General features: G+C 42.8%; 2 protein-coding genes across 5 annotated transcripts; one reads left to right on the top strand and one right to left on the bottom strand.

Moving 5' to 3' along the window:
- Positions 1 to 7525: 7525 nt before the first annotated feature.
- LOC117422017 (uncharacterized) lies at positions 7526 to 13158 on the bottom strand. 2 transcript variants are annotated; one of them, XM_034036614.3, is made up of 6 exons: positions 12887 to 13158; positions 11421 to 12119; positions 10751 to 10966; positions 9618 to 9816; positions 8957 to 9029; positions 8693 to 8841 (listed from the first exon to the last, which is right to left on the bottom strand). In XM_034036614.3, the coding sequence occupies exons 2-6, from the start codon at positions 12103 to 12105 to the stop codon at positions 8821 to 8823; spliced, it is 1194 nt and encodes a 397-aa protein (XP_033892505.3). In that variant the 5' UTR covers positions 12106 to 12119; positions 12887 to 13158; the 3' UTR covers positions 8693 to 8820. The 2 variants fall into 2 exon arrangements, with proteins under 2 accessions (XP_033892504.3, XP_033892505.3); XM_034036613.3 differs by lacking the exon at positions 8957 to 9029 and having other exon boundaries at positions 7526 to 8841; positions 12887 to 13153.
- Positions 13102 to 26145, top strand: LOC117421851 (mis18-binding protein 1-like). 3 transcript variants are annotated; one of them, XM_034927422.2, is made up of 17 exons: positions 13102 to 13169; positions 14427 to 15264; positions 15563 to 15772; positions 16143 to 16498; positions 16844 to 16920; positions 17338 to 17465; positions 17610 to 17700; positions 17988 to 18115; positions 18262 to 18440; positions 18878 to 18935; positions 19157 to 20903; positions 21275 to 21447; positions 21889 to 22028; positions 22653 to 22798; positions 22940 to 23027; positions 23788 to 23845; positions 25120 to 26145. In XM_034927422.2, the coding sequence occupies exons 2-17, from the start codon at positions 14466 to 14468 to the stop codon at positions 25218 to 25220; spliced, it is 4479 nt and encodes a 1492-aa protein (XP_034783313.2). In that variant the 5' UTR covers positions 13102 to 13169; positions 14427 to 14465; the 3' UTR covers positions 25221 to 26145. The 3 variants fall into 3 exon arrangements, with proteins under 3 accessions (XP_034783313.2, XP_034783314.2, XP_034783312.2); XM_034927423.2 differs by having other exon boundaries at positions 18259 to 18440; positions 19460 to 20903; XM_034927421.2 differs by having other exon boundaries at positions 18259 to 18440; positions 25120 to 26144.
- The last annotated feature ends 805 nt before the right edge of the window (positions 26146 to 26950 follow it).

The raw sequence follows: 26950 nt of genomic DNA, 5'->3' as shown, positions 1-26950 counted from the left end.
TAAGCACGGCTGTCTTAATGCCCTGTGACAGCATCTCATGTCAAGCTGTTAAAGAGATGTAGAGGCACAGGATATACAATCAGCGTCCTTCCACACAGCCATCTGCTTGAGCACCCAATTTCACAGACTAAATAGCTTATAATGAACATACTGTATGTGCACAGCTGACAAATGAGAACAATTCAAATGACAAAACGCACCGGCCAAGGTAGTCCTGGGGAAATGAATCTGTTAAGACCTGGAGGGGTGTGTGTGTGCGTGCATGCACCAATTAAACCACATTTTCTTTACAGACTGTATGAACTAAAATACATATTTTCAAAATTGCAGGTCTATCCAGGATAATATAGATAAGAAGGCATTATCATTTTATGTATCATATTGTTTTTTCAGAGACATGCTGGTGTTATTACCATACTGAAAGTGTTCTTGTCTGTGAGACTGAATTTATTTTTCTCTGCATTTATCTCAGAGAACAGGCTCTGTTCTCTGAGATAAATGCACTAGATCTGCAGCAACTGCTCCTGAAGGGCCCAGGCTCAGTCAGCTACACCAGGGATGATCACTGTCATGTGTTGCACCTAACAGCTGGCACACTGTCCTCTGCATTTAAGTTGAATCGATACAAACTAAAGAAATATCCCATACTGTGATCAACCTGTACCCCACCGAGATATCACCCTGGATTGCATGATCGAGCCCCTGTTCTGAACGGGGAATGCTGGAATCACCCTGGATTGCATGATCGAGCCCCTGTTCTGAGTGGGGATTGCTGGAGTGACCATGATTAATACAATACAAGGTGATTACCCAGTGCAATGTTGAATTCTGCTGGTGTTTTTCCCCAGAGGTTATTAATTATATTTATAATATCATTATAAATACATTTACTCTAAATACAAGACAATAGGCACTGGAGGGCCATGTGTACGAACTTAATGATGCCAGTATTTAATATTTAGGACAAGTTCAGATCTATAAAATAGACCCACCTGTAATTATGTTTTAGAACATTTTCCAGCACTGCGGTTATAAGTGGTTGATGTGATCCAGGTGAATTCCCTGGTTCTATAAAATCCATCTGTGGCTTATCCAGACGGGGGGATCAAATCAGCCTCTAAGCAACTACATTTTAATCTGCTCATCGTTTCCTTTGCATTTGAATGTGTTCCATTAGTGTCATGATTTGTGCATAATGGCCTATTTACAAACAGACTACCTGTAACAAATGTCCTAAATAAAGAGATTTTATTAAGCATGGTTTGATGCTTGGGACTGATTCTACAGAAACAGAAAAGGTAAAAAAAGTGAAAGTAGCTGCACCAATGCTTTGACAGTTTTCCTCCCTTTTTTGTTGTTGCTTGCTCCCTCGTTTATGAGCGATAATCCTAACAAACAACCTTTGTTTGAAGAAGACGGGCTTCTGCGGTTTAGATGTGATATAAAAACCTGCCAAGCATTTGATGCTAATGGGGCGAGGACTAACAGGTCAGTGCTGAGAGCAAGACTATGTTTCTGCTGGATGTCTGCTGCCGGTGTGGAGGACATAAATCAGTAATTGCCAATGTCATTCCACCAGATTAAAATATTCTTCTTTTATGAGCAAATGGCATTTCATTTCCTGTTCTGCTCCGCTGGGTATAATCGGCTCTTGATATGCGACAGAGGGGTTCGTAAGCCTCTTGACAAGAAGCAGGCAGTGATTATGAATGCATTATTACTTTTTTGTTTCCTAAAGATATATTATCATATTTCATACTTCTAATCCCAGGAATTTATTTTCTGTCAGCAGACAAAAAAAAAAGAAAATGTTCATTCTTATCAGAGCGTCCTGCTGTTGAAAGAGTTTCTTTTTAATATTTGCTGCGATACGCTTTAAAGATGAAAAGCTCACAAACACAGTGTTGAGGAACACTTTAGACAGAATGAAACCTACACAAAGCTTTCTGTCTAACAAGAGACCAGAGGGGATTGCAGGAGGCTGAGAAGGATATCAAGTCTGAAAGGCCACTTTGAAAGCCAGCCTCAGTGCCGTTTCATGAGGGCTGTGTTAGAATGCCCTGATCCCCAGGCTTTCAAGAAACATAACCAGAGGCTTTGAGGTGGCAGTGTGGCTCAGAACTCCAGATCTGGTTTCAGCATTGGTGCTGCAGAGTGATTCATAAAACAAGTTAGGGTCACACTTCACATTAAGTGTCTCTAATTGCTGTGTATTTACATAGCTTAGTAACAAGTTACTTAGTAAATATGTGTGTACTTACACATGATTACAATGTTAGTGTGCAGAGTTACAAAGCACTTAATGTGTACATCTTTTTGCACAATTGTATCAGAAAGGGGTTAGGGTTGTGGTTATGTCAAAATGGTCACGTGCATCCAGTAAGACATGCTGGATTGTCAAAAATATTTACTCCAAATTGTCATTCGTGCATTTTTGCTTCCTGAAACAAACATGCTCATGGCGATTTGGAGGAAATGCCTCTGAGAATGCGGCCCTCTCTCCTGTATTTGTGACTGTTTAGTGGTTTATACCACTAATTCACAGCCTATAAGCCAAATGTATACTGTCAGTTTTTATTTAAGTTAGTCAGTGCACAATTACAATTCCAAACCATCTGCACATTAATTGGTGTGTTTCCTGTTCCTATACAGATGCTCAGAATGTGTTTTTTTTTTTTTTTTAACACATGAGCATCAACAGTTTGTTTTAGTTGAAGATCTGGAATTGGGCCCTCTGAATACATTTGATCTTTACCCTCACCCACGAGATAATGTTATCATCTCTGACTGTAATTTGGAATCTCAGAAAATCTTCAGGGAAATGCAAGGTAGTTGTTAATGTCATTTCCAGTCTTTTATTTATTTTTGGGGGAGATTTTGAGGCTGTCTCCATGACAACAATGTCATCTGTTTCTGTTCCACCAGTGGAGGAACAGCGGGGTGACATATCACATCAGCGAAACCTGACCGGCACAGAAGGGCTGACCTTGAGCTGCTTCCACTGGCAAAGAGCTTGCTCGCGGACGTAGCCAAGTGTAAAGACTTACACAAGGAAAGAAGGGCCTTTAGGGGGATGCAGAACTGTATAGCCGCAATCCAGATGAGCTGTCTCAATCTATTAGGAAGTCTGGGTAAGAACCCACAGCATCTCTCATAATGCATTCTCAAAGTGAGGGCATCAAACCTGATATGGAGTCCAGCTCCTTCCTTGTTTAGAGCACCTGTTGTTTTAATTAAAAAGAGGAACACGACACTTCTGCTCAGTCTGACTTCAACATTTAACTGCTGTTGCTGTGCTATCAATGGACCCTTTAGGATGTTTCTTTATCCAGGCTGTACAATGCTATTCTATCAGAGGATAACAGGGTATGTAACCCTACTGAAAGTGAATGGCAGAGAGTCATATAATGGGTAGAGATAACACACTGTAGAAGGAGAACTCGCAATTAAACAGCAGCCAAAGCTAGTTATCGATGAGGAGTTCTCAACGTCATCCCAACACTGTGTCTAAAAACCCTGGAAGAGCGACACAGAGAAAGAGGAATAAACCCCTTGAGGTGCTAATCATCCTGTTCTCAAGGGGTTGCATAAAACAAACATCATTCACGCTATATACAGCTTCTTAATATCCACAGACATGTTCCAATCAGGGTATACCATTTAAACAAAGCATTTACACCCCAAGCGCTTCACTCAGCTTCTTTCTCAACACAGACCGGCTTGATACATTCTTAACACAGGGCATCGCATTGTCCCAGTCTGTAAGAGCTCTGTGCCGTGGAAGCCCTAGAGACCCTGCATGTGACATCTCTACAGCAGAGACCTGCGCATTCTTTCAGGGATGCCATTGGCATTAATCGTGTTAATAGTCAATGCATATCATGGGGGTTTTACACTTCTTTGTCCAGCCCCTGTATTTCTGGCTACTGCTGCTAGCTTTCAGGAAATAACACAACGTATGACGTCATACACCAACGCCGTATCGTCAGCACACAGGTATCAAAAGAAGGAGCTCCAGCACTGCGGGGCAAGGCTTACTGGTTCCAGTGGGATCACAGTTATTATAATGTTAAGGGTGTTATTATAAAGTTAAGGCAACTAAAACCTTTTAAGTTATGCAGACACAGCATTTGCGAGCGTCCAGGAGTGACTCTGCACTAAACAGACTGCGGGGAACCTTAAGGATCACGTCAAATCCCAACCAGAAGTGCATCCCATCGGAACTCGTGCACTTCAGCTAATCTCAGCCTCAACTGAGATGCTCCGGCAAATTGATCTCTCAGCCCAGGGCTCCGACGTGCCAATGAAAAGGAGAGTCGACCTGCCTTTTCCATTAGAGTGGCTTAGATGGGATGAAATTGGAAAAATGTTTCTCCGGCAAGGAGGTAAAGTGGTCCTGTCTCCTCTCCTCGCCAGTACCTGTCCGTAATGGGTTATTATTATGAGGCAGGTCCTCTTGTCAGAGCCCTTCTCGTTGACCCAAAGTCTTTTCAGATGTATTTGTCACATTGGCAGATATCCTTCTTTGCCTGTGATTTTTCTCAATGCCATTCCTAAAGGCTTGTGGGACACTGACGAGAGCAGACACCGCTTTGTGTGTGTGTGTATATATATATATATATATATATATATATATATATATATATATATATATATATATACACACACATACAGCTACAGCTGTGGCCAAACAGCAGACAATACTGATAGGGTGCTGCAGCACTGCAATGCATTCCCGATGTGTGTTGGGTCATACTGTTGTGAAACTGTTGGCAAGGCAGCTTCTGAACTTCATGCTACAGTGTCTGCCCTTGTGCTATCATTGCCCTTAGGAAAACTGCATTGTCGTTGAAGACAAGGTGAATGCCAGCCATTCCTTTCCTTTAATTACACATGAAGGCGCGAGGAGTGAACTGGGAAACATCTCTGAAGTTAGGTTCCTCGGGAATGAAATAGAGAAGACGTTGCTCTCTGAATCCAGCTGCACACACGGTACCGACACAGACTGCTTTGTGACTGTTTCACCTTGCGTTGTTCACCTATAATCACCAGAGGGCTGTGCATTTTCTTTTCTTAAATTTCAAAATGGGTTCTGCGTTATTCTGTAAGTATCTCATTTCAGATGATAATGAATACAATAGTAAAAGCCAGGCGTGTAAACATCCTCAACCTCAAGTTGAAAGAGTCTCTCTGGGTTAAACAGAGACTTCCACCCAGCGAATACTCCAAAGAAACGACAACGCAACATGTGACTAAACACGGGGGGAAAAACCAACGAGCTGGGAAGGAGTCAAGTGGATCCGGGAGAATAATTACATTTTTTATGCCCCCGCCCCCCCTCCTACTAAAAGAGAAGGCAGAGTCTCAGTAGTAGACACGGTTACTCAACGCACCAAAGCCCCCAGCCTCCCAAACCACTCTGAGCTCTGCCAAGGGTGCAGCACTTCACTGCTGGAATGACATGCCCATATGCCACAGACTTTATTTAGCATGGTTTTAACATTTCCCGTGAAACAGAGCATCTTGTGGTAAAGGGAGAAAGCACAGGAATCTTAAGCGTTGGAATTACTGCCGTGACGACTCTGGGAGCTCCAGCTGGCACGCAAGGTTAACGGAAGGACTCTGGCTCGGCTGTTTCTTACTGGTTCAGTATCTTTTCTCATGAGGCTCCCTTTACCGAAGGCTGCGTGCTGGAGCATTGAGAAACAGAGGTCATTGGGTTCTTTTCGTTGTTTTTGATAAACTGATTGTTTGCAGTTTCTTCAGTGTTTTTTGTTGCTGAAGTTGCATTTACAGGAGTGTTTTGAAATGAATCTGATTCTATTCAGCTCTACTAAAATCATCACTGCCCAGGAATATGCAGATGTTTCTAAGACAATGCTATGGTATAGGAAAACCTGCTGCTTTCTGATACCAAAGCACTTCAACTGGGGAGGTTCAATCTGAACGACAGTCAAGCTGCAATCAGCATTAAAAAAGCTTTAGAAATAAACTTAATATCTAAAAGACTCTCAGCACAATACAACGGGGGGCCAGTGATGACATTAATAATCAGGTATGAAAGGGTAAGGAAATGGATTGAAAAGACATTGGTTAGTATTTGGTGGATATGTTGAGATTCTCCTGCAATGGAATGCATAGTCTGGTGGAGGAAAAGCTTAGCAAACCTGCCCCATTAGTTTTGATGCAAGTATTGATCCTCCTCCATTCACCTGCTGCCACCACACTATTGGCTGTTTCACAGACCCTGATTAGCACTAGTCTTGGACTATCAAATGTTAATTAGGTAAGGTAAACCAAGATTAGTGCTAATCTGGGTCTGTGAAACCAGCCATACAAGTTAATGTGTTCCTGGTAATAAGGTCCCATCTAGTCTTGTGTAGGCGTCTGTCAGTTAAGCACATTAGGCTCAGGTGCAGTCAGGGTATTATTACTACTGATTATAAACCCCCCTGTCCTCTCCTGCAATAGACTGACACCCCCCTGTCCTCTCCTGCAATAGACTGACACCCCCCCTGCCCTCTCCTGTAATAGACTGACACCCCCCTGTCCTCTCCTGCAATAGACTGACACCCCCCTGCCCTCTCCTGCAATAGACTGACACCCCCCTGCCCTCTCCTGCAATAGACTGACACCCCCCTGTCCTCTCCTGTAATAGACTGACACCCCCGTCCTCTCCTGCAATAGACTGACACCCCCCTGTCCTCTCCTGCAATAGACTGACACCCCCCTGTCCTCTCCTGCAATAGACTGACACCCCCCTGTCCTCTCCTGTAATAGACTGACACCCCCCTGTCCTCTCCTGCAATAGACTGACACCCCCCTGCCCTCTCCTGCAATACACTGCTTGAGGTCCCATATTTCAGAACAAGCTCAATACAATCTCACAGCCATCGAGGGCTCTTTGGTGGTTGTCTACATACGAGTGCAGCTTAGCACACAACAATGCCAGTATAGCAATCAGAGCACCAGTTCCTGTAACACCGATGCTATTATTAACCTGCATTTGCTCAAGACAAAGGAACAGCAGCAGTGGCTTTACAATACCACCAGACCGTGCTGTGCAGTGTGCTTTCCATTTCATTCAAGCATCTGCTTCAAAGTGCTGCGCTTTGCCTCTGTGCTTTACTGGCACCCAGTGGTTGTTGACCTGCATTTACAGTCCCTTACTCAACCCAGCCAACAAAACCCAGAGCAGGAGAGGGCCCTTGAACAGGGAGGCGCTTGTCTAGAGAAGCCCTGTTCAGTCAAGCCGGTTTGCTTAATTCAACGCTCTCTTTAATTGACAAGTTTCATCCTGTGTAGATTATAATCTCCCAGAGGAACAGTACTGCATGCTTGCAGATCAGTCTGGAAGAAACTACAGTTCAAACTTTAAAAAGCTGTGCTGATGATCATCATGGTCTGCAGTCTAATCAGATGGTTTCAAGAAAACTCACTCTCAGTTGCATTATATACAGCAAAAAAAAAGGTGTTTAAAAATGCATGGCACTCTTGAGCATATATACTGTAGAACAGAAACTGATTTGAATTATTAGAACATGTTTAAATAGTTATGAATGTAAATGATTGTCAATGTATATATTTACAGTACAAACAGGAATTACATACAGCAGTATCCTTAACCTGGCAAAATATTTCTGCAGCTTCCTGAGCAGTAACAAAGATTGAAGATATTAACATCCTGCTGTTGGGTCTCTCAATAAAAATGCAAGGCTTGTAACACTGGTGAAGTACATCAATATCGGACAAGCAAGAGGCTTTTATAACCACAAAAACCTTGCCATTAGTCTGATGATGATTTATCAGTGTAACAAAGGTATCGCTTGCGATTAGAAACCTCAGAACTTTTATAAACCAATCAGGAAGCTCCGCTGCAGGACACGCCCACTGCGGAACACTGAGACAGAATGTCCAGCTCTAAAACAGTGAAATGGAAGGAAAGCAAAACACTGAAAAGGTCAATACATGTCTGTATTTTTAACAGCAGTAACTCCCTTGGTAGATGACCCTGGCAGTGCTGCTCAGGAGGAACCTGAAGGCAATCACCTCGAATCAGAGTTCTGATGTCACAGTGGAAAGGTCCCCTTTATCAGCCTAAGCTACCTTTGGGAAATCCAGACAAACTCCATGAACCGCTCTGCGATTCGATACAGTGAAGTGCACCGAAGACTGAACTGCGTAAGGCTGTATTAGCCGGACAAAAGAACTGCATCTGAATGCACTAAACTCTGCAACACAGGGGAAAGTAGTGATCATTATTAAGCAGATTTCACATCACTGCAGCTTGGCTTCGTCCCTTTTTCACTCGATAATAAGCCCCAGTCGCAACCCTAGTTATGAGTTACCCCATAATAACTCTGGGTTCAATTTGATGAACCTGTACCCCACCGGGATGACCCCTCCCTGGATTGTATAAGAGCAGTTTACAGTATCGGGGTAGATGTATTTAGGGGTGGTCCCAGGATAATCAGGGATAGGAGGGGGATGCAATCCAGGGGATCGTGCAGTAGAATGATCCCATCTGGCTTTGGCTCATCTCAGTGGGTTTATCAAAGCATCCCCTTTGCGGCAGGTATTATATACATATCCATGGCCAGGTGAGATGGAAAGAAGCAGGTCCTCTAGTGTGCGCTGCAGTCACAGGCGGCTCTCTCCTGTGGCTCTGGGTGCTGCACTATCTGGACCCTGTTATCCATCGTGATCCGAAAGCCGCGGATCAACTCCTCCAGCTGCTGTCTAGTGATGGAGGGGATGCTGCTGACATCAACAATATCCAGCTTCTCCAGATACCTGAGCTTAGCCAAGTGCACAAATTCCTTACCCGTCATATGGAAGCATCTGAAACGAGAAGTCATTTCTCATGAGTCACTATACTGTCCGGTAAGCATTTGTGAATAAGGACGTTTGCTGGGGCTGCCTAGAGCATTGCATCAGTGTTAAGGATTATAATAACCTTAAAATGCCAGCCTTTCTTTTCTGTTGCTTTGCTTGCAGAATGCATTATAGATAGTGCAGTCAGAAAGTCCCTGTAAAACATACAGGGAGGTTATATAGTGAAGTTTGTGTTCTCTGTAGAGCAAGGAAACATGGCATGTAGAGAAGCGCATTGTTGGGCAACAAAATTCTACAACTACCACCAGAGGGTGCTGTAGAGTAGTCAACTCCTTTAAGAGTTACTGCATAACTGCCCACCCTTATAAAAGTTAATCATGGTAAATGTCCATAGTAATCTTGCAGTTTTCCCCCATGCTTTTCCTATGGTTATACAATGCATTTACCATAGTTTCACAGTTTTCCATGTTTTTTTTTTATTTTTTTACTATGATTTCAATATGCTGTATTACACTTTGCTATGCTTTTACTATGGGAAACGTTGTGAAGGGTATAATCACCAGTCTACGTTATCTCAACGATAGTTTTTGTCTTTGAGATTAAATTAATTAAAAGCATGCTGCCTTAAAGACAGACTCTGAACTAGCAGAATAAGAAGCTCCTAATGTTTCAAAACTAGGAATCCTAGGGAGGAGGGGTTTGCCCCAGACCTCTGTAACTTTATAGGAAAACGTTTGAGAAGCACTGCATTATAATAATAATCAAGCAACAGCAGGTCCTACCGGATACTGAGAGTCTTCAGGTGTGGAAACAGCTGTGGGAAGTCGTTGAGGCTCTCAATATTAGAAGTGCAGTGGTCAAGCCGGAGGTGTTTGAGTTCTGCTGATGCCAACCTCTTCAAAACCGTAGGATTCATGAACACGCTGTTCAGACTCAGGCTTTCCAGGTGGGCTGGCAGGGCTTTGCAGATGAGCCTACCCCCTGGAAAAGGAAGCACAGGGTAAGGGTTAGGAATGAAGGGAGACATGGAATTAACTGCTTTGTTACGCTATAAGGATGAGACCAGACCAAGTTTCAAATCTTAACAATTTCCATTTATTAGTTCCAAACACCAAACATTCCATTCTACCTTGAGTGTTGTTGTTTAGATACAGTATGTGCCACTAGCATTAACAGAGATATATCAATGGAGGTATTCAAAAGCTTCTCTGTCTTTCTAGACTGTGGCTCTGGGTGCTGCACTATCTGGACCCTTGTATTTATATTATAGTGGGCTAAGGACATATGTGACTACAGTCTGTTTTATTATCTCGCTAATTAGCAACAGAATTTATTCCTTTAGCTGTTTTACTCTCATATGATTACCAACACATTTTCTTTGATAAGACATTTCCATCCTAAAACAGGACAGAAAAAAAAGAAAGTTGCAGCAGGCACTGTTCACAAAGACCCTTTTAATGAACTTGAAATCACATGTAGGGAGTGTTTGCTCTCATTTTGAAATGCACTGTTAAAGACAAACACTAGTGAGGTTTGTGAACAGGGTCCTCCCGTATTAATAACGTGTCCCCAGAGATGATCTCCTTCAGATTACTGTTTCTGAACAAACACAGTAATCACAGTACACACTGCTCATGCTGTGCCCTATGAATACCTGAATACGGTTTTCATTCCATTGTGTAAATTACTGATTTTTGCAAAATGTGAAAAGCACCACTTAAGGTTACAAAACAGGTGCAGTATTTAATTCTATTTTAAGTGAAATAAAATGGAATAAAACACATGAAAACTACCCTACTACAAAGGGGACCTCCTTATTCCCAGTTTCAGATAAATACATGAAATATACAAGTTACATGTGAAAATGGCGCCCAGCTTTGTCAGTTCGGAGGGCAGGTTTTTACATGATACTTACTTTTCTGCCGCAGCTCTGTCAGGTGTGGAAGCTTTCTGAGCACAGAATCCAGATCAATTGAGAAGTGCCTCGCTCTCTCGCCACAGGTGAAGTGAACGAACAGGCGGCGCAGGGATGACAGCTGATTCAAGGACTCTTCACACAGGTCTATGTCCTCGCAGTCGAGAAGCTCCAGCTTCTCCAGCTGAAGCCGAGACACACAGCTGTGTGGAAGGCCTGAGGACAAACAAACACAACATTTTAAAAGTAGCCCAGAAAACAATTTCAAATGATTTCAGCTCAGAAAAGGATGTTGACTTCTTATTGAAATCAATCAATCAAATCAATCTTTATTTTATATAGCGCCTTTCATCACAAAGCGCTTTAAAAAAATGTTTTTTTTACTGTGCACCAGAGTTAATTTGGAGTCTGGTTTCTTGTGTAATAGCACTAAAATGAGCAGTCTCAGGTGTGACAATACCTGACAACCAAGGCATATCAACCCTCTACCAATCGCCTGTCTTGACCATATGTGGCTGAAACTGGCTTGAACTGATATTACAAAATTTAAGGGAGATCAGGCTTTTCGATTTTTATGTCGATCTGGGTAAGGTTATTTGACATACACTGCAATGACAAAGAAAAGCATGCAGTCAGTAGTGCACGATCTTGGTTTGAAAAGCCATCTCACCTATTCGGTTGCATTGCTCCCCGGTCAGTGGAGAAAAGCTATCTGGTTGCAGCGCCGTGTAAAAAGGGTTCACTTTGACAGAGAGCTCCCTGAGACTGGGCAATTGGAATAAAACAAAGCGGAACAGTTTGACAGCGGGGTCCCCCCAGTCACAGTGAAGGGTCAGCGAGCGCAGGTTTGTGAGCGCAGACACCCCACGTAGCAGCTGGTTTTCTCTGCAGTGCCTCTTCAGGTCGCACACAGTGAGGTGAGTGAGGTGATTCAGGTGGTGGACTATGAACAGCTTGGCAGGCGTGTTCAAATCCACTTTCAAAACCAGCTTCTCCACATTCCTGAACTCTGTCAACAAGTCAAGGATTCCCGCGTCGGAGATGGGATCTATAGCAAGAGCTCTGAGACTGGGCAGCGACCAAAGCAGCTTCCTCAAGTGATTCGCTCTCGCCTTGCGGACCAGCACGGAGCACGTCCTTCTCTTCTTCAGCATCTCCCAAAACCCTGGGCTGTATGCGACGCTTCCTTTCAGGATAACCGTGGTGTCCCGCCAGCAGGCAGGCTGGTCTATCAGCTGCTTGAAGAGCCGGCACGTGGAGCGCACACTCCCCTTCTCTTCATGTGTGAGGCACCGGAATATCTTCAGGTACATCTCCGGAGGCAACTGGGGACCGCTCCAGCTGTGCAGGGCCATGGCCAGCTACTCTCCTACAACAAAGCGTGCTCTCATTAGCAGCGTATCACCCTGGGTACACATGCAGGGTGCAGTTACCATCTCCTTCATAGGTGACTGGACACTTAGGGATGGTATTAGTTCAAACATTTCCAAGTGCCAGACGTTTCTAATTTTCCTGAACCCTTTTCCACTTGTAGTGCATCATAATAGAGGAACAGGGCTTGAACGGAGTCTTTGTTTAACACTGCATATGCTAAAGTTTAATGTGTTAATAAAGAAGTTTCAATCTTTATGAAATTAAACAGAATTTAACATCCCTTCAACAGTTATACTCTATAGATATGATACTATTTGTGAGGAATTCATGATACTAAGTGGGCATTTGGAGGATATTTTATTTCATGTTATTTTTTTGTATTCCCTCTCAAGAACACGTTCACCTGTAATATATATATATATATATATATATATGTGTGTGTGTGTGTGTGTAAAGTTCCTGCAAAGCTGCAGAGTTGTACATACTGTTGAATTTTAAAATATGCTGCCCTGTGAATGTTTACTTCATGTCCTCGTGGTTTAGTCTACTGCGCTCCTGTAAGCTGCATCAGAAACCTGACAGCCACAGATGGATGTGGATGGCATTGCTGTACAAGCTGGCTTTGCTCAGGGACACAAAACTGTTGGTTTTTTCCGTCCCCCCATTCAATTTCAAATCTTGAGTTCCTACGCTTTCTACACGGGTCTCTATCATTAACAAACACTTTCGTTTGCATTACAATGCATCTATCCTGAATATTACCTTTTAAAATGTAATGTAGTTGTGTTGCAAATGAATTCCCCTTGAGCTCTTTTGCGCCTCCCAACCTGCTTACTGTTCAGATTTACTATTCCAAGCACATGAAACTCCACACGACTCAAGCACACGCCTGGGTTTATCATGTCATGTGTCTTTATCTGTCGCTGCGGGTGACGCCATCAACACGCGCCCAGCCAATCGGAAATGAGGCACGTTCCCTCCCCGACCAATCAGTTCGCTAGCCTGCGAAATTCAAACAAATGTTTTTCGTGGCGCCATTGTGATGGTGAGTATTGCATTCAGACTCCTTGTTTTAGTACCTGTACAGTATTATTTAACCCTGCTGTTATTAATACGTGATTATAAAATATGTATGTCGCCCTCGCAACGCGGCAAGCTGGAATGATAAATGCCGGATATGTACCAAAGGGAATAATGCAAAGATTAACGTGTGCTCATGACAACACAGCTGCCTGACTCTCCTGTAAATATCTATCGAGAGCGAGTTAACTCAGAAGAGATAAATATGTTTTACATTTCCCAGTAAGCACCCAGCGCTGAGCGTGCAGGGTGTCCTAGTAGCACACTTGAATGTAGACGTAGGGTCGGTGTTTCAGAGCAGTACGTCTTGTGAATTTTCAGTGTTTAGACCAAGATCTGGAAACGAATCGCTCTTCCCACAAAAAAATGTTTTTTTTTTTTTAAACGGTATGATTATATATATAATCAGCGACCCATTGGTTTGGGGGAATGTTTCTTAAAAATACTGTAGCTCGGATAGTACTGAATACAAATATTATTAATTTTGAATGTATATATGCCTTGTTCAGCTTGTAAAATTAGAAAGTCTTTTTTTTTTTTTTTTTTTTTTTTTTTTAAGACATACAATATAGTTTTAGCTAATCCTTTCTGACAGTTCTGTCCGTGTGTACTTGAATGATACCTGTCAAGTGTGATAACAACCTGTATGTCATCTCGATGCAGCTGACTGTGTAATAAGCTGTTCAGTGGAAGAAATGCTTTCATTTGATTCGTGTCCATACTTTTTGCATCTCAATTTGGCACACTATTTTAGATTTTAAATTGATCATTGCTTATCTTTTTGAAATTAAAAGAAAATTGGAATCCTGCAACAGTAGACTGAAACTCACACTAGCCCTGCGCCCTGTCACGTGTGTTCAGAACCCTTCAATTGAATATATATATATATATATATATATATATATATTTAAATGATCCGTGTCCCTGAGTCTGGTGTTTTATGAATTGTTTCTCTCTCACAGCTAGCAAACCCTAGGCTCCGGTGTGACTTAGTCATGCGGTGATGAGAAGTGTCATCAGTTCAGAGCAAATTTACCAGGGGCCTGATTGTTCAAACTCTTGGCACATGGTCATTTCAATAATACACCTGAACAAGGGAAGTTCTCAAACCCAGGACTGGATGCAGTGCACGTGTATCTTTAAGCCCAGGTCCAATTGTATTGTGTAAATTCTGAAAAGAAAAAAACAGAAACACATAATATCATCTTTACTTATTTTTCAGCCACAGAGTATGAAGAAATGGTTTTGTTTTTAACGCCAGATGCTTGATCAAAAAGATTTACGTAATCTTATATCACTCAGCAACTCATTTATAAATTCCAACATGTTGATCACGCCTTCAAAGATCAATCAAAGGGCAGCAGCACTGCCCTATAAATCCATCCCATTAAGTAAAATCCCTCCAGGTGCTGAGACCCCTGTGAAAGAACTGTTGAGGATGGTAGTAAGAGAAGAAGAAAAAGCAAGCCCTGGGAAATTTTGGAAGCCAAATTGGGCTTTTCGGAAAGCACCACCGAATGGCGGAGTAAAACACAAGTTGCATTCCACCGTGCTGGATGGCTCTCTCAGCTCCAAGGAGTGTGGTGTATCATCTCCTGAGCTGAGCAGCATTGGAGCCGAGGACAACTTGACACTGTTGCATGGGAACAACTACGGCACCAACCACCAGAACATTATAGGACAAAAAAAGAAAGTCTTAAGTGTGGTGGGCTCCTCCAGACCTCACGAATCTCCTGCGAAAGTGTTTGAGAGGCTAAAGAGGCAAATGGAAGAGCGGGCTCAGGGTGTCCATTCAACGCCAGGCAAAGCCGAACAGCAGGGCCCCCGGTGGACCCCACGGAAGCAGGGAGGCCCCCAGGAGTCTCCTGGGAAACCAGGTGTCTGTCACACACCAGGGAAGGTGGGCCGGCCAGGTCTTCATCAGCCACCTGCCACGACCGTGGACATCAGGAGGTACCCAAAGGACATGCTGCAGACTACTGTCTTGCGCTCCTTACCCCACTGCAACAGGAACGGCACAGGGGCATGTAGAGACAACGAGGACAACGGCATCTTTGCAGGTAAGTTTTGTGGGGTCAGGCTTATTTTGTAAATTCACACACTAGGATAGAACCCCCTTGAGACGGGCCATCTCATTTCAAGGGGGTCCCAGGGGCAGCAGGCTGTACGAGTCCAACGTCGCGGTGGGGTGGGAATGCTTCACCACTGTGTCTTTTCTCCAAGTGACTTTCTCGCTTGCTACTATGTGAGCATTTGTATCAGTTCTTAATAATTCAGGGGCTCGTTGTTTTTCTTTTATTGTCACTACTGAAGGTTTTAGAGTTCCTACCCTTAATTTGTTTCTTTTCATTCTTACAGTACCAACAGTGCCAGCTAAGAAACCAGCATATCCTACCACAGTGGGCCAGCCGAGGGAATCCCCGGCTAAGATTTTTGCACGCATGAAACAAAAAGCTGAAATAAAACTACAGCAGCTGCAAAAACAACAACAACAGAAACAGCAGCAGCAGCAGCAGCTACAAGCAGCCACGGATCCAGTTAGCAGCACAGTGGATATCAGGCCAGAAGGTCTGTTTCCCATTTATTACATAAAAAGCTTCTATACTTATTTAAGCTATGTACTCCCCAGGGGAAACGCACCATCATAGTTGAAATGAAAAACGATATTTCAGACTGATAAAAATGATCCGTCAGAGCTGTTGTTTAGTTTTGTAACATTGCCAGTTTTATTTTACCAGATGGTGCCAATTGCACCCCAGATCAATGCAGTTTGATGAAGTGGGACCCTGGTGGCGGTAGAAACTCATCTGAGATGCACCATCTTCTCTGTCCAGAATTTACCAAGCTTGTGTTATGCTTACTTTGTATACAAGCTACTGAGAATATCAAAACCTGTTCCCTTCCGTTTGAATAAAAGTTTTGTTTCACTGTTGAGCAGGATATTCGCTTCAGGGCCCCGGGATTGCAGCAGTACCAATGAGTGGAGACGAGGGGGATGATGAAATCTCCCAGGATACAGTTCAGAGCCCGGCAGAAACCACTGAGAGCGATGCAACACACACCACTCTTACTCCCCCTGTTGGTTTGGGGCTTGGTAAAAGTAAACCAGATTCAGCAGCTTTGGACCTTAAGAGATTGCCCCACCTTAAGCTTCCCCCAAATCAGGAATGGCGTGATATCTTACTGGAGTCTCCGAGAATTTCCATCCCGAGAAAGCAGATTACCATACCACAGCCAAGGAACGAGCCAGAGAGTGAGAAGACTGGCAGCCAGCCGAAGGACTCGGATACATCGGTCAGTGAAGCGCTGTCTCACGGCTGCTAGTTTAAGTGTGCATCGCAACACTGCGGCAAGCAGACAAGTGTTTGGGCTAGTGCCATTACACTGATGAAGGAACTTGCCAAAATATTTGTCTACGTGATTCAGCTTAATGACACATCGCATCGCATCACATCAAAATGGCACCAGTAGTCACCCAGGCTACTGATGCCATTGAATACCATGTTGGGTTAATTCAATTTTAAAACCCTCAACCCTGGTTGAGGTGGCAGTTTCAGCACCAAGTCTGTTCATTCATTAGTGTAACAGCAGTTTTGTTTTGTTCCCATTCTAGTAAATTTTTCCTGTCTACACTTGCAGGCAGGGCAGATACACCTCCACCAGTGGTTTATCAAGAAACTTAACAAAAAAGACGTGTGTGTTGAGGGAAGGAGACAGTAAGTATCTTGCTCAATTCCAGGTGAATTGGTTCTCTTGCTCTGTAATAATTGCAGTTGCACAGGCTTCAGTACACAAACACTTTGAAAACAATGCAAATGTTTCTCACTAGAAAGTGGAGCCCAGACATAGCTCCCAGCTTTCCGGGGTCTCAGAAGTGAATGTTGCCGCTTTCAATGTGGTACAGTTTATTGCTGACATGTTTGTGATGCATGTGATAAAGTCTAAAGCAGTCAAGACAGGTGATCTTAAGGAATAAGATAACATTGTGTTGACATGTAGACCCAACAGCAATAATACTTGTGTTGCAAATATATGTATCATTTAACTAGGCATAGAAAGAGCAAACTGTTGTACTTGCCAATTGCATTGCTTGGCATTGTAATTGAAGCTTGTGTTCTTTCTGCATTTAACAGGGATTTAAATGGACAATACTGGCACAGCAATGTGATTGCAGAACGGTTGAAGAGCAACACGCTGAAGACCATTACTGGCAGCGTCTACGTCTTGCATGGGAAGATGAATATGAATGCCACTAGTACAGGTTAGAAAGTGCAGTTAAAACATCAATTTGATTTTCTGTTCTGCAATGTATTTGAAAAAACAGTACCATTTCAAAAAGTAGAATAAACGTCTACTTTAAAAAAAAAAAAAAGGTTCTCATGTGTTTTTTTTTTTTATTTTGCAGTGTTTGCGAGATCGTTCTTGAAAAAGTTTCAGTTTGGCTTTCCTGAAAAGTGGAAGGATTATCTTCAGAACTACTTGGAAGAGCTTAAAGGGTACGTTCCCACACGTCTCTGTAGCTCTTCCAGATTGAAGTCTACACTTACCTATGAGGGTGACGCTGGTGTGCCGTGCCTGCTTTTACATCGCCATCTGGTGACAAATGGAGAATGAAACATGACAAAGTCGTACAGGGTAGAAGGGAACATAGTTTACCAGATTCTATGCTTTCACATAGCTGATCCTTCTGCACTCTATACTTCCTCAATGTGCAGTAATGCCCTTGTCCATGCTTTTAAGGAATCTGAACCTTTTCATATTTTAATTACGGCCTCTTTCGCAGAGCACAGCCGGAACAAACGTCTGAACAGGATCATAAACCAACATGCACTGAGCCTGCATCCGAGGCTGAACCAGTGAAGAACAAAAAGCAAGCTAAAGTCACATATCCAACAAGGCCTTCAGACAAATGTAAGTTGTATTATTCTTATTGTTTTCATTACTGTAGCACCGTCCCTGGGCTCTTTAAACCCTGGAGAGGCTGCTACTCACCTGGTTAGTGTAATGGGTTAGCCTTGGAGAGCTGTTTTTAACCTTGCATTCACTTATTTTAGCAGTGCAACAGACCTCAAAAAGGACACAGCTACTGAATAACTTTCAAGTTACCCGCAGCGGGAGGCACGTCTTGCCCCCGATGGAATACTGGAGAGGACAGAGATGCATAATCGATACGGACCTGAATGTGACAGTCGATGAAGGCCGCACAAATTATTTGGAGGAGAGTATGCGTTATATTGTAAGTTTATTTTTAAATGTTTATTATTTCTGTTGGAAACTGCAAGCCGCCTTCATTTTAAAAACAAACCAGCCCTGGGTGGATATTGGACCCTGTGCCCCCTGTGAAGAGTCACACCCTGCTCACCATGCGGTGGTTTCTATTTCAGATGAGCCGTCACCCTACAGTGCTGTCACACTGAGTTACAACAACATATAAGTGTGTACAGCTGCAAGTGTACGACATTTATGTGTATCCACAAACGACAAACATTTCATGTACAAGCACCACTGTATGAACACTAAGGCTAACATTAATGTTTTAAGTGCATATTTTTTGACAGTGGTTAAAAGTCCAAGAGAATTAGACGTTTGAACATTTGGGAAATGTTTTAAATTTGAACATCCCTAAATTAAATAGTACCCTACAAGAGAAGTGATTTGTTTTGCTTTCCCTAGGCCAAAAGAGATGATAAAAGGAAACACACCACTAGACACAAGGCAAAGACAGATGTTGGTAAGTTATGAACTCCACACCATAAAGGAAAGACTTCATAAGGGGTAATAAGGGTGCAATACTTCAGTGAGAAAGAGAAACGTTGAAACAAAAAGTGAACTTAATAAAACATTGTCTTTTACTGTATACCTTTATTTTGAAATGGTTAAATATAAAAGCAGATTAGTCCAAACTTTATTGTAAGTTACTTTCTTTTTTCTGGGTTTTTGCGATCTCCAAAGAGGCGACCAGAAATGAGAAAAAGGACCCCCCTAAAAGTAAACGCACAGCTGTGCCCGAAACGGACGAGAGCTCTGAGATTGATGAAGATAATGAGGGCAAGATTGGTTATGCCTCTTCTTTCAAGCCTTACTCTGTGATATTGACACCCATCAGAACAGCCTCCCAGTTAAAAGACAGGTGCTTAAACCTCAACCTTAGGTATGCGAACACCAGCAAGCCTGACAGTGCAGCCACAGGTAAAACCTTGTCCAGGCATCAGGTCGATAAGCAGTCAGACAGCCAAACCGATGTGTCTTTTACAGCTGTGGAGCCAGGATCGTCCAGTGATGATGATGAGCAGGTCATTCAGAGGAAGACCAAGCACCGACTCAGGGCAGGCGGGAGAGGGGCAGCGGAGAGGGGCAAGCCGCCTCAGAAAAACACTGCTGCCAGCCACACAGCTACGGGCCCTGCCTCTCTCTTTAAGTCTCCTACACCTACCACCTCCAAGTTGAAGGATACAGATTCTAAGAAACAAATAAAAAAGGCCACAAGATCGGAGAGCGAAATGAGCGACTCTGGCACAGAGCGTACCTTGCGCTCAATGTCAAAGAACAGGCAGGAAATGATCACCACCCCTGCTCCACAGACCAGCAGGGGTTCAAAGGACCTTGGTTCCCAAATACGAAAAAATATTCCCAAAAAGTCTCAGAATGTCGTGCAGGATTCTGACGCTGAAATACCCAGAGACTTTGTGAGCTCCATGTCAGCTCCACATAGCAGGCGGCAATCAAAGGATATTGAGTGTCTGGTGCAGCTCAAGAGAAACTCGAGGAAAACCTTGCAGGAGTCAGAGACGGAAATGAGTGCATCTGGGACAGAACGAAACAGCAGAGCTTTAAAGAACAATCCGACACAGCTAATTAGAAAAAAGGTTCTTCAGGACTCACAGAGTGAAATGAGTGACTCTGGCACAGAGCGTGCCTTGCAGCTTAGGTCTGCATCTCGAAACAGTAGACATTCAAATAATATTCATTCTCTAATGCAGCTAAAGAAAGCAAAGCAGATTTCTAAAGTTGTGCAGGAATCTGAGTCAGAGTCTGACATGAATGATTTTGTCCCACACCGTGCTGTGAGCTCCAAATTTGCTCCACTTAGCAGGAAGAAATCAAAGAGAAACACAAAGAGTTCTCAAGAACTGGAGACCGAAATGAGCGATTCCGACACAGAGGCCTCCTCGCAAACCAAGTCTTCCTCTCGCAACCATAGGGGCCCAAAGGACAGTGATCGTCCTGTTCGGCTTGTTAGGACAAATAATAATTCAAAGGTCCTGCCAGAGGCTGAATCGGTGAACTCTCGCCTAGACCGTGCTGTTCGCTCCACGTCAGCCTCACTTAGGAGCAGGGATCCACCGTGTACCAAAAGGACTCAGAATGTCCTGCAGGGATCTGAGGTTAGTGAATCTAGCCAAGGAGAGGATGCTGCTGCTGCTGCAGGCTCCATGTCTGCTCCACGGAGCAGTAAAAGTGTAACAGACGCAGAGCTGAAGAGTAAAAAACAGAGTGATGGGAAACCCAAGTCCCGTGAACAGAGCTGTGAAAAAGGCAACAGAAACAGGGCTGCAGGGCTGAGAAAGGGACAGCATGGAGCCACAGAAGGGAAGAGCTCCCTGCCCGTTGAGGCTAGAGATAAGAGATGGGGGGGAGATGATGAAGACCAATTCAGCGCAGGTGCCTGGACCAAGAAAGAACTTGAAAAGCTGCACAAGTGAGTTCTGTTAGATTGTATTGTATTGTGTGTTTGTTTGCTTGTTGAAACCAAGTTCTGAGACAGACATGTAATTGAAAGGGAGTTGCCCAGGGTCTGTGAATCCAGCTAAATACCTCTTTTAAGTCCTTTCTGGACTCCTTAATCCAAAAAATAATAATAATGAAAAAAAGGTTTATTTTATTAAAAAAAAAAAGAAAATCTATTCTACATTTTAAAAAATGTTTGTTTTTTTTTTGTTTTTTTTTTAATAACATTTAAAAATAGCCCTTTTCCTCTACACTTCCGTGAGTTTGTAAGGAATCGATGATCTTAAAAGTGAATCAGGTTTCACTGTGGTGCTCCTGTGAAGTATAATCCTGTGTCTGCAGCTCTGTTGCAGCTCTTCCGAAGCATCGGAGCGGATTCTGGCTGGATGTTTCCATGGCCGTCGGGACGCGATCGGCCGAGGAATGCCAAAGGAAATACACAGAGGAACATCAGCCGAACAAGAAGAAAGCGAACAGCAAAAAGAAGGACACCGGCAGCAAGAAGGAAGACTCAGGTAAACCCAGGAGCTGCTTCTGTTTCTAGAACGCCACCAGTTTACACCTGCTGGGCAGCAGTGTGCCGATATACTGATGTGACGATACCACAGGTGTGGCGATATGGTATGCATCACAATACATGCGATGCGTAAGAAGATCAAATGGTCACCTTTTTAATACGTTCTTTTTTTATTAGTATTATGACCCAGCATGTTCACATCATTCAGTTCAACTGCAACACATCAGCTTTGCAACTTAACAACATTAATTTATTATGCATTAGTTCAGCCTGAAGCCAGATGGGAACAGGAGCAAAACCTTGGTTTTTAGGGTTCTCCTGGGCAGAGAAGAGATTTATACGCATGGAGTTCAGTTGCCTGTAAATGCATTTTCAGGTTAACTCTGGCTGTGCGTTGCACTTAGCGTTCACTTTCCTGTTTCTCTCAATTGTCATCCAGGGAAGGATCCCGTCAAGATAACTGCACGTGTTGGAACACTGAAACGCAAGAAGCAGCTGCGGCTTTTCCTCGACCAGCTGCCGAAAGACGACCACGATGACGTCTTCAGCGCCTCTCCTTTACAGAGCAAGAGAGTAAAGGTAGGTGACTGGAGCTGGAGTCCGCTGCGTGGAAATGATGGTCTGGAGCAGTCGATCGAGTGAGCTTGTGTTTGTAGTTCTGGAATTCAGAAAGCTCGCTTGCTACTCCTGTTTTGTTCCTGTGCCATGTTTTTATTTGTTCATGTATTTAGAGAATTGCATATCCAAATGTGAACTTGGTTAGAAGTGAATGGTGTTGCTGGGGATTGAAAGAGCTGTCTGACTGTCTGCACATCATACACATGCCCCACTTACATTTGTACATACGGTGGGTGATCTGCTTTCTCGTGATACTAAAAGCTCTTGTTTTGTATTAACTGCCCTGAGCAGGGATACAGTCTGTTTGTTACTGACCTTCAGGTTAATTTGTTAGAAGTAAAAATAAAAGACCTGTTATCTGTTATACTTCTGGGTCAGTCACAATCGGAGCTTTAGAGGGAGAGGCATTCGCAGATAAATGCACGACACTGTAAGTGGCAGCTTGTGCTGGGAAGCTGTGAGCACTGCCTTTCATGTGCACTGCTTGGAAAGCTACATGTGTAGAGCCTTGTTGGGAATAAACCCTGCACAGTATTTAGGGTGTCTTATAAACCTGTTCCCTTGAAAATCCCTTTTGAATTGCAGTTACCCTCCCTCTGTGGGGGTCAGGAGGATGACGTCTTTCAGCTGACGGAGGTCAACCCTCAAACCCCTTCCTCCGCCCGCTTTCCCTTGGTGAAGACCCCGCAGTGCCTGCACATCAGTCCCGGCATGCTGGGCTCTGTCAACAGGTACGGCTGTCCTGCTGAGCACCACCAGATATTGAAGACGATTGCACGGCTGTCAATAAGCTGGCACAGCTGCACACCCTTAACACAGACTTACGGATCTGAAAACATTCTTTTTTTTCTTATGCATTCTCTCATTTATAGGAACGATAATGACAGGTATGTTTTCAACCTGCAAAAGCAAGAGAAAAGAGGCAAATTGAAGACCTGGGCCAATGTTAGAATGCAAGCGGTAAGTGTTGTGGTGCTGTATTTTGTAGTTTTCATTTTGATGTATTTGCAGTTAGTGTTGCTGAGTCAGTATATAAATTACTGGACCTCGCCTTCCCAATTAAATGTATAGAACAAAGGTAATAATCAATAATCGGGCCTATAAGTACAGAAGCAACTGTTACAGGAACTCAGCAGGGGAGTTAATCGAGTAAGTGTACTGTTGGTCCTTGGATGACTTCACATTATTTAGTTTTGCATGATCAATAGCGAAGATGAGGTGCAGCTATTTAAATATCAGTCCGTTCCTACGACATGCAACTATGATGGAAAGAGTTACAATGAAATCAAACATCCTAGCCTGCATTCAGTCATCCTCTTAATAAGCACTCTTGTCTGTATGTATGTGTGTTTATTTGACCTGCCGTTCAAAGCCAGCTAGTTTCCGTGCTGCGTCTACTGTGACTGCTGCCTTGGTGACAGATTTGGAAAGACTTGTTTTAGTTTATCAGAGACACTTAAACAGAAAGCTCCGTTCTGAGCATTCGAAAATAATACCTGCAAAAAAAAAATATATATATAAATAATATTTGACATAGATGCATAAAGATATGTATTATTCTTTATCAAGCAAGTTTGTTTTCCAAGTTCAGTGCTGTGCATCGGGCAGCACAGGTGTTATAACGAAGGTCAGAGAAAGCCGCATGCTCCTGTTTATTTCTGTTAGGTTCATTACATAGTGTTGTGGATTGATTGTTAACTTAATATTTCATTTATTGTAGGGTTCTAACAACTTTGCAACTCCGTCTAGAAGAAGGGAGACAATGCTGAGTGCTGAAGGTAGGTGTAAGAGTAGTTACGGGTCACAAGATAGGTACCTTGGTGTCGTTTCACCTACAGTGCTAACATATTAACATGCTGCATATAGCGCTAACATATTAAGATGCTGAAGCTGCCTTTGCATGAAATGTGCTTATTGTATAAATGCGGTGTTTTTTTTAAGATGATTGATTGTTTTTTGAAGCACAAAAATAGACCATCTGTTGTTTTGTTTTCTTAATTATTATTTTTTTTAAACTGGAAGCTATATGCAGTAGACACAGATTATTTTGACACTGTAGAATTATGAAAACTCAATGAAGAAGCACATGTTGAGTCTTCATTGACATTATAAAATCAACGATACCCTCCAAACCAGCAGGCAGAGAGAGGCGTGTGTAAATGTATTAACCAGGAGGCAGAGAGAGACGTGTGTAAATGTATTAACCAGCAGGCAGAGAGAGGCGTGTGTAAATGTATTAACCAGCAGGCAGAGGGAGACGTGTGTAAATGTATTAACCAGCAGGCAGAGGGAGACGTGTGTAAATGTATTAACCAGCAGGCAGAGAGAGGCGTGTGTAAATGTATTAACCAGCAGGCAGAGGGAGACGTGTGTAAATGTATTAACCAGCAGGCAGAGAGAGGCGTGTGTAAATGTATTAACCAGCAGGCAGAGAGAGATGTGTGTAAATGTATTAACCAGCAGGCAGAGAGAGGCGTGTGTAAATGTATTAACCAGCAGGCAGAGAGAGGCGTGTGTAAATGTATTAACCAGCAGGCAGAGGGAGACGTGTGTAAATGTATTAACCAGCAGGCAGAGGGAGACGTGTGTAAATGTATTAACCAGCAGGCAGAGGGAGACGTGTGTAAATGTATTAACCAGCAGGCAGAGGGAGACGTGTGTAAATGTATTAACCAGCAGGCAGAGGGAGACGTGTGTAAATGTATTAACCAGCAGGCAGAGAGAGGCGTGTGTAAATGTATTAACCAGCAGGCAGAGAGAGGCGTGTGTAAATGTATTAACCAGCAGGCAGAGGGAGACGTGTGTAAATGTATTAACCAGCAGGCAGAGAGAGGCGTGTGTAAATGTATTAACCAGCAGGCAGAGAGAGGCGTGTGTAAATGTATTAACCAGCAGGCAGAGGGAGACGTGTGTAAATGTATTAACCAGCAGGCAGAGAGAGGCGTGTGTAAATGTATTAACCAGCAGGCAGAGAGAGGCGTGTGTAAATGTATTAACCAGCAGGCAGAGAGAGGCGTGTGTAAATGAATTAACCAGAATGTTTCTCTTCCAGATGAAAACGAGCGGTCCTTTGTGGGAAAGCTCTTGAGTAAAGAAGACCCAAAACTATCGGATGAAAGTGAAGACGATTATTATTTTTTACTGGAAGATTGAGTTGTGACGTTATCAAATAAAATGTTTAAGGAAAAAAAAAATCCATGTTTTTCAGCAGATAACCTAGATAGCATTTCAATTGAGGACTTTGCTCCAGCCATGTCCTTGTCCTTAATTCAGGACCAGATCTTTAATTGCAGGGTTAGAAGCTCCTCACGTGAGTCCTGGTTTCCAGAATCCTTCTTTGGGTAATGAAATGACCAGGTGGCAGGAATCTGATCAATCAGACACGCTGTCAAATCTGCTGAACGCCGATAACCCTTAATCACAGCATGGAAAAGCCTCACCTGAGTCTGGGGGGTTTACCATCTCAAAGTGTTCATGCAGTTACAAGGGTGGGGACTTAGCATTAACAGTGGCCTGCTTGCTCAAATAACACACCTGATTGAGGGGGTGGGGGAGGGAGTGTGAGTTTCTAACCCTTTTATGGTTTATTTGGATAATCAATTAAAGAATTAGGGACCTGGTTAGAACAAACCACTGGATTGGAATGGAATGAAATACACATACATTTTTCCATACAAAAAAACATAATAAGTTGAGTATATATTTTAGTTATGTACATATTTCAAATAAATGTCCGCATGTGGTGTGCAATGTATCAAATATAGTGTACATGATGACCCTTGCAATGAATGAGAAACACAACGCAGGGTCCTCCTGAACATGTTCTGTTAAACGCTTGGTAAAATAACATACCTTTAGTGGTTTTTATTCAGTTTACCGTCTAGACTTTGACCATGGGATACTCCAGTAAACTTTTACAATGCAGTGTGGGACGGTCTGCTTCGTTTTCAGGATACGAACGTGCAGATCTATTGTTTATAGATATTTTTTAAATTAATCTGTTTTAATTGTTGTGTTAAAACCATGGTTCCTTTCTGTAAATAAAACTAAGTTGCATTTTTAATTGTGTGTTTGTTTTTTTGTTTGTTGTTATTATTTGTTGCCGCCATTTGTCTTCTAAATATGAGTTTTTCTTTTGTGGATATTTTGTGTGTTCGACTTTGTTTCCCTCACGGTGTTTGTAAATTTCATTTTTCAAGGACATTTTGTATTTTTTTAAGCTCAGGAAAATATAACACACAAGCCAATATCCCTAGATAAGGGAGAACTGTCCTTACGGGTTACACGCATTATGTAAGTTGCTTTTATACAAATGGCCACAGATTTACCTTACACTGCATATGAAGAAATGATACAGAGCAGAGCGGATTCCTGACACGTACAGGAGTAAAGGACGAATGTCAAGTTCATGCACAAACATGAATCGTATCATATATATATATATATATATATATATATATATATATATATATATATATATATATATATATATATATATATATATATATGCGCACATTTAATTTCAAAACAAATGAATAAGATCAGGATTTGAATACTAAGCAACTATTTGCCCTTGACTTGTGAAAGACGATCTGACCTTCTCAACATGGCTGCCAGACTTGTACGCAATCATAACTATCAAAAGTCTATCGTAGATCACTGCCAGTCTCTAGATACCAACATTATTTCACATTGCATCTAACAACAGGGCTTGAAATAGGACGTGTCATTAAAAAAAAAAAAACACATTTATTCTACAAATACCAACCCAACCTTTTTCTTTCTGGGTGCGTTCACCGAGATCATTGTGCGCAGAATCTGATCAGTTTAGCCAATGGGTGCGCTCAGGGAGATCACGCTCAGAAGATCATTGGCTGAATGTG

This window comes from Acipenser ruthenus, chromosome 15, assembly GCF_902713425.1.
Source record: "Acipenser ruthenus chromosome 15, fAciRut3.2 maternal haplotype, whole genome shotgun sequence".
In the NCBI taxonomy this organism is placed as follows: Eukaryota; Metazoa; Chordata; class Actinopteri; order Acipenseriformes; family Acipenseridae; genus Acipenser; species Acipenser ruthenus.
The sequence above is the reverse complement of the archived record's forward strand: the minus strand, read 5'-3'. Positions and strand labels throughout refer to the sequence as shown.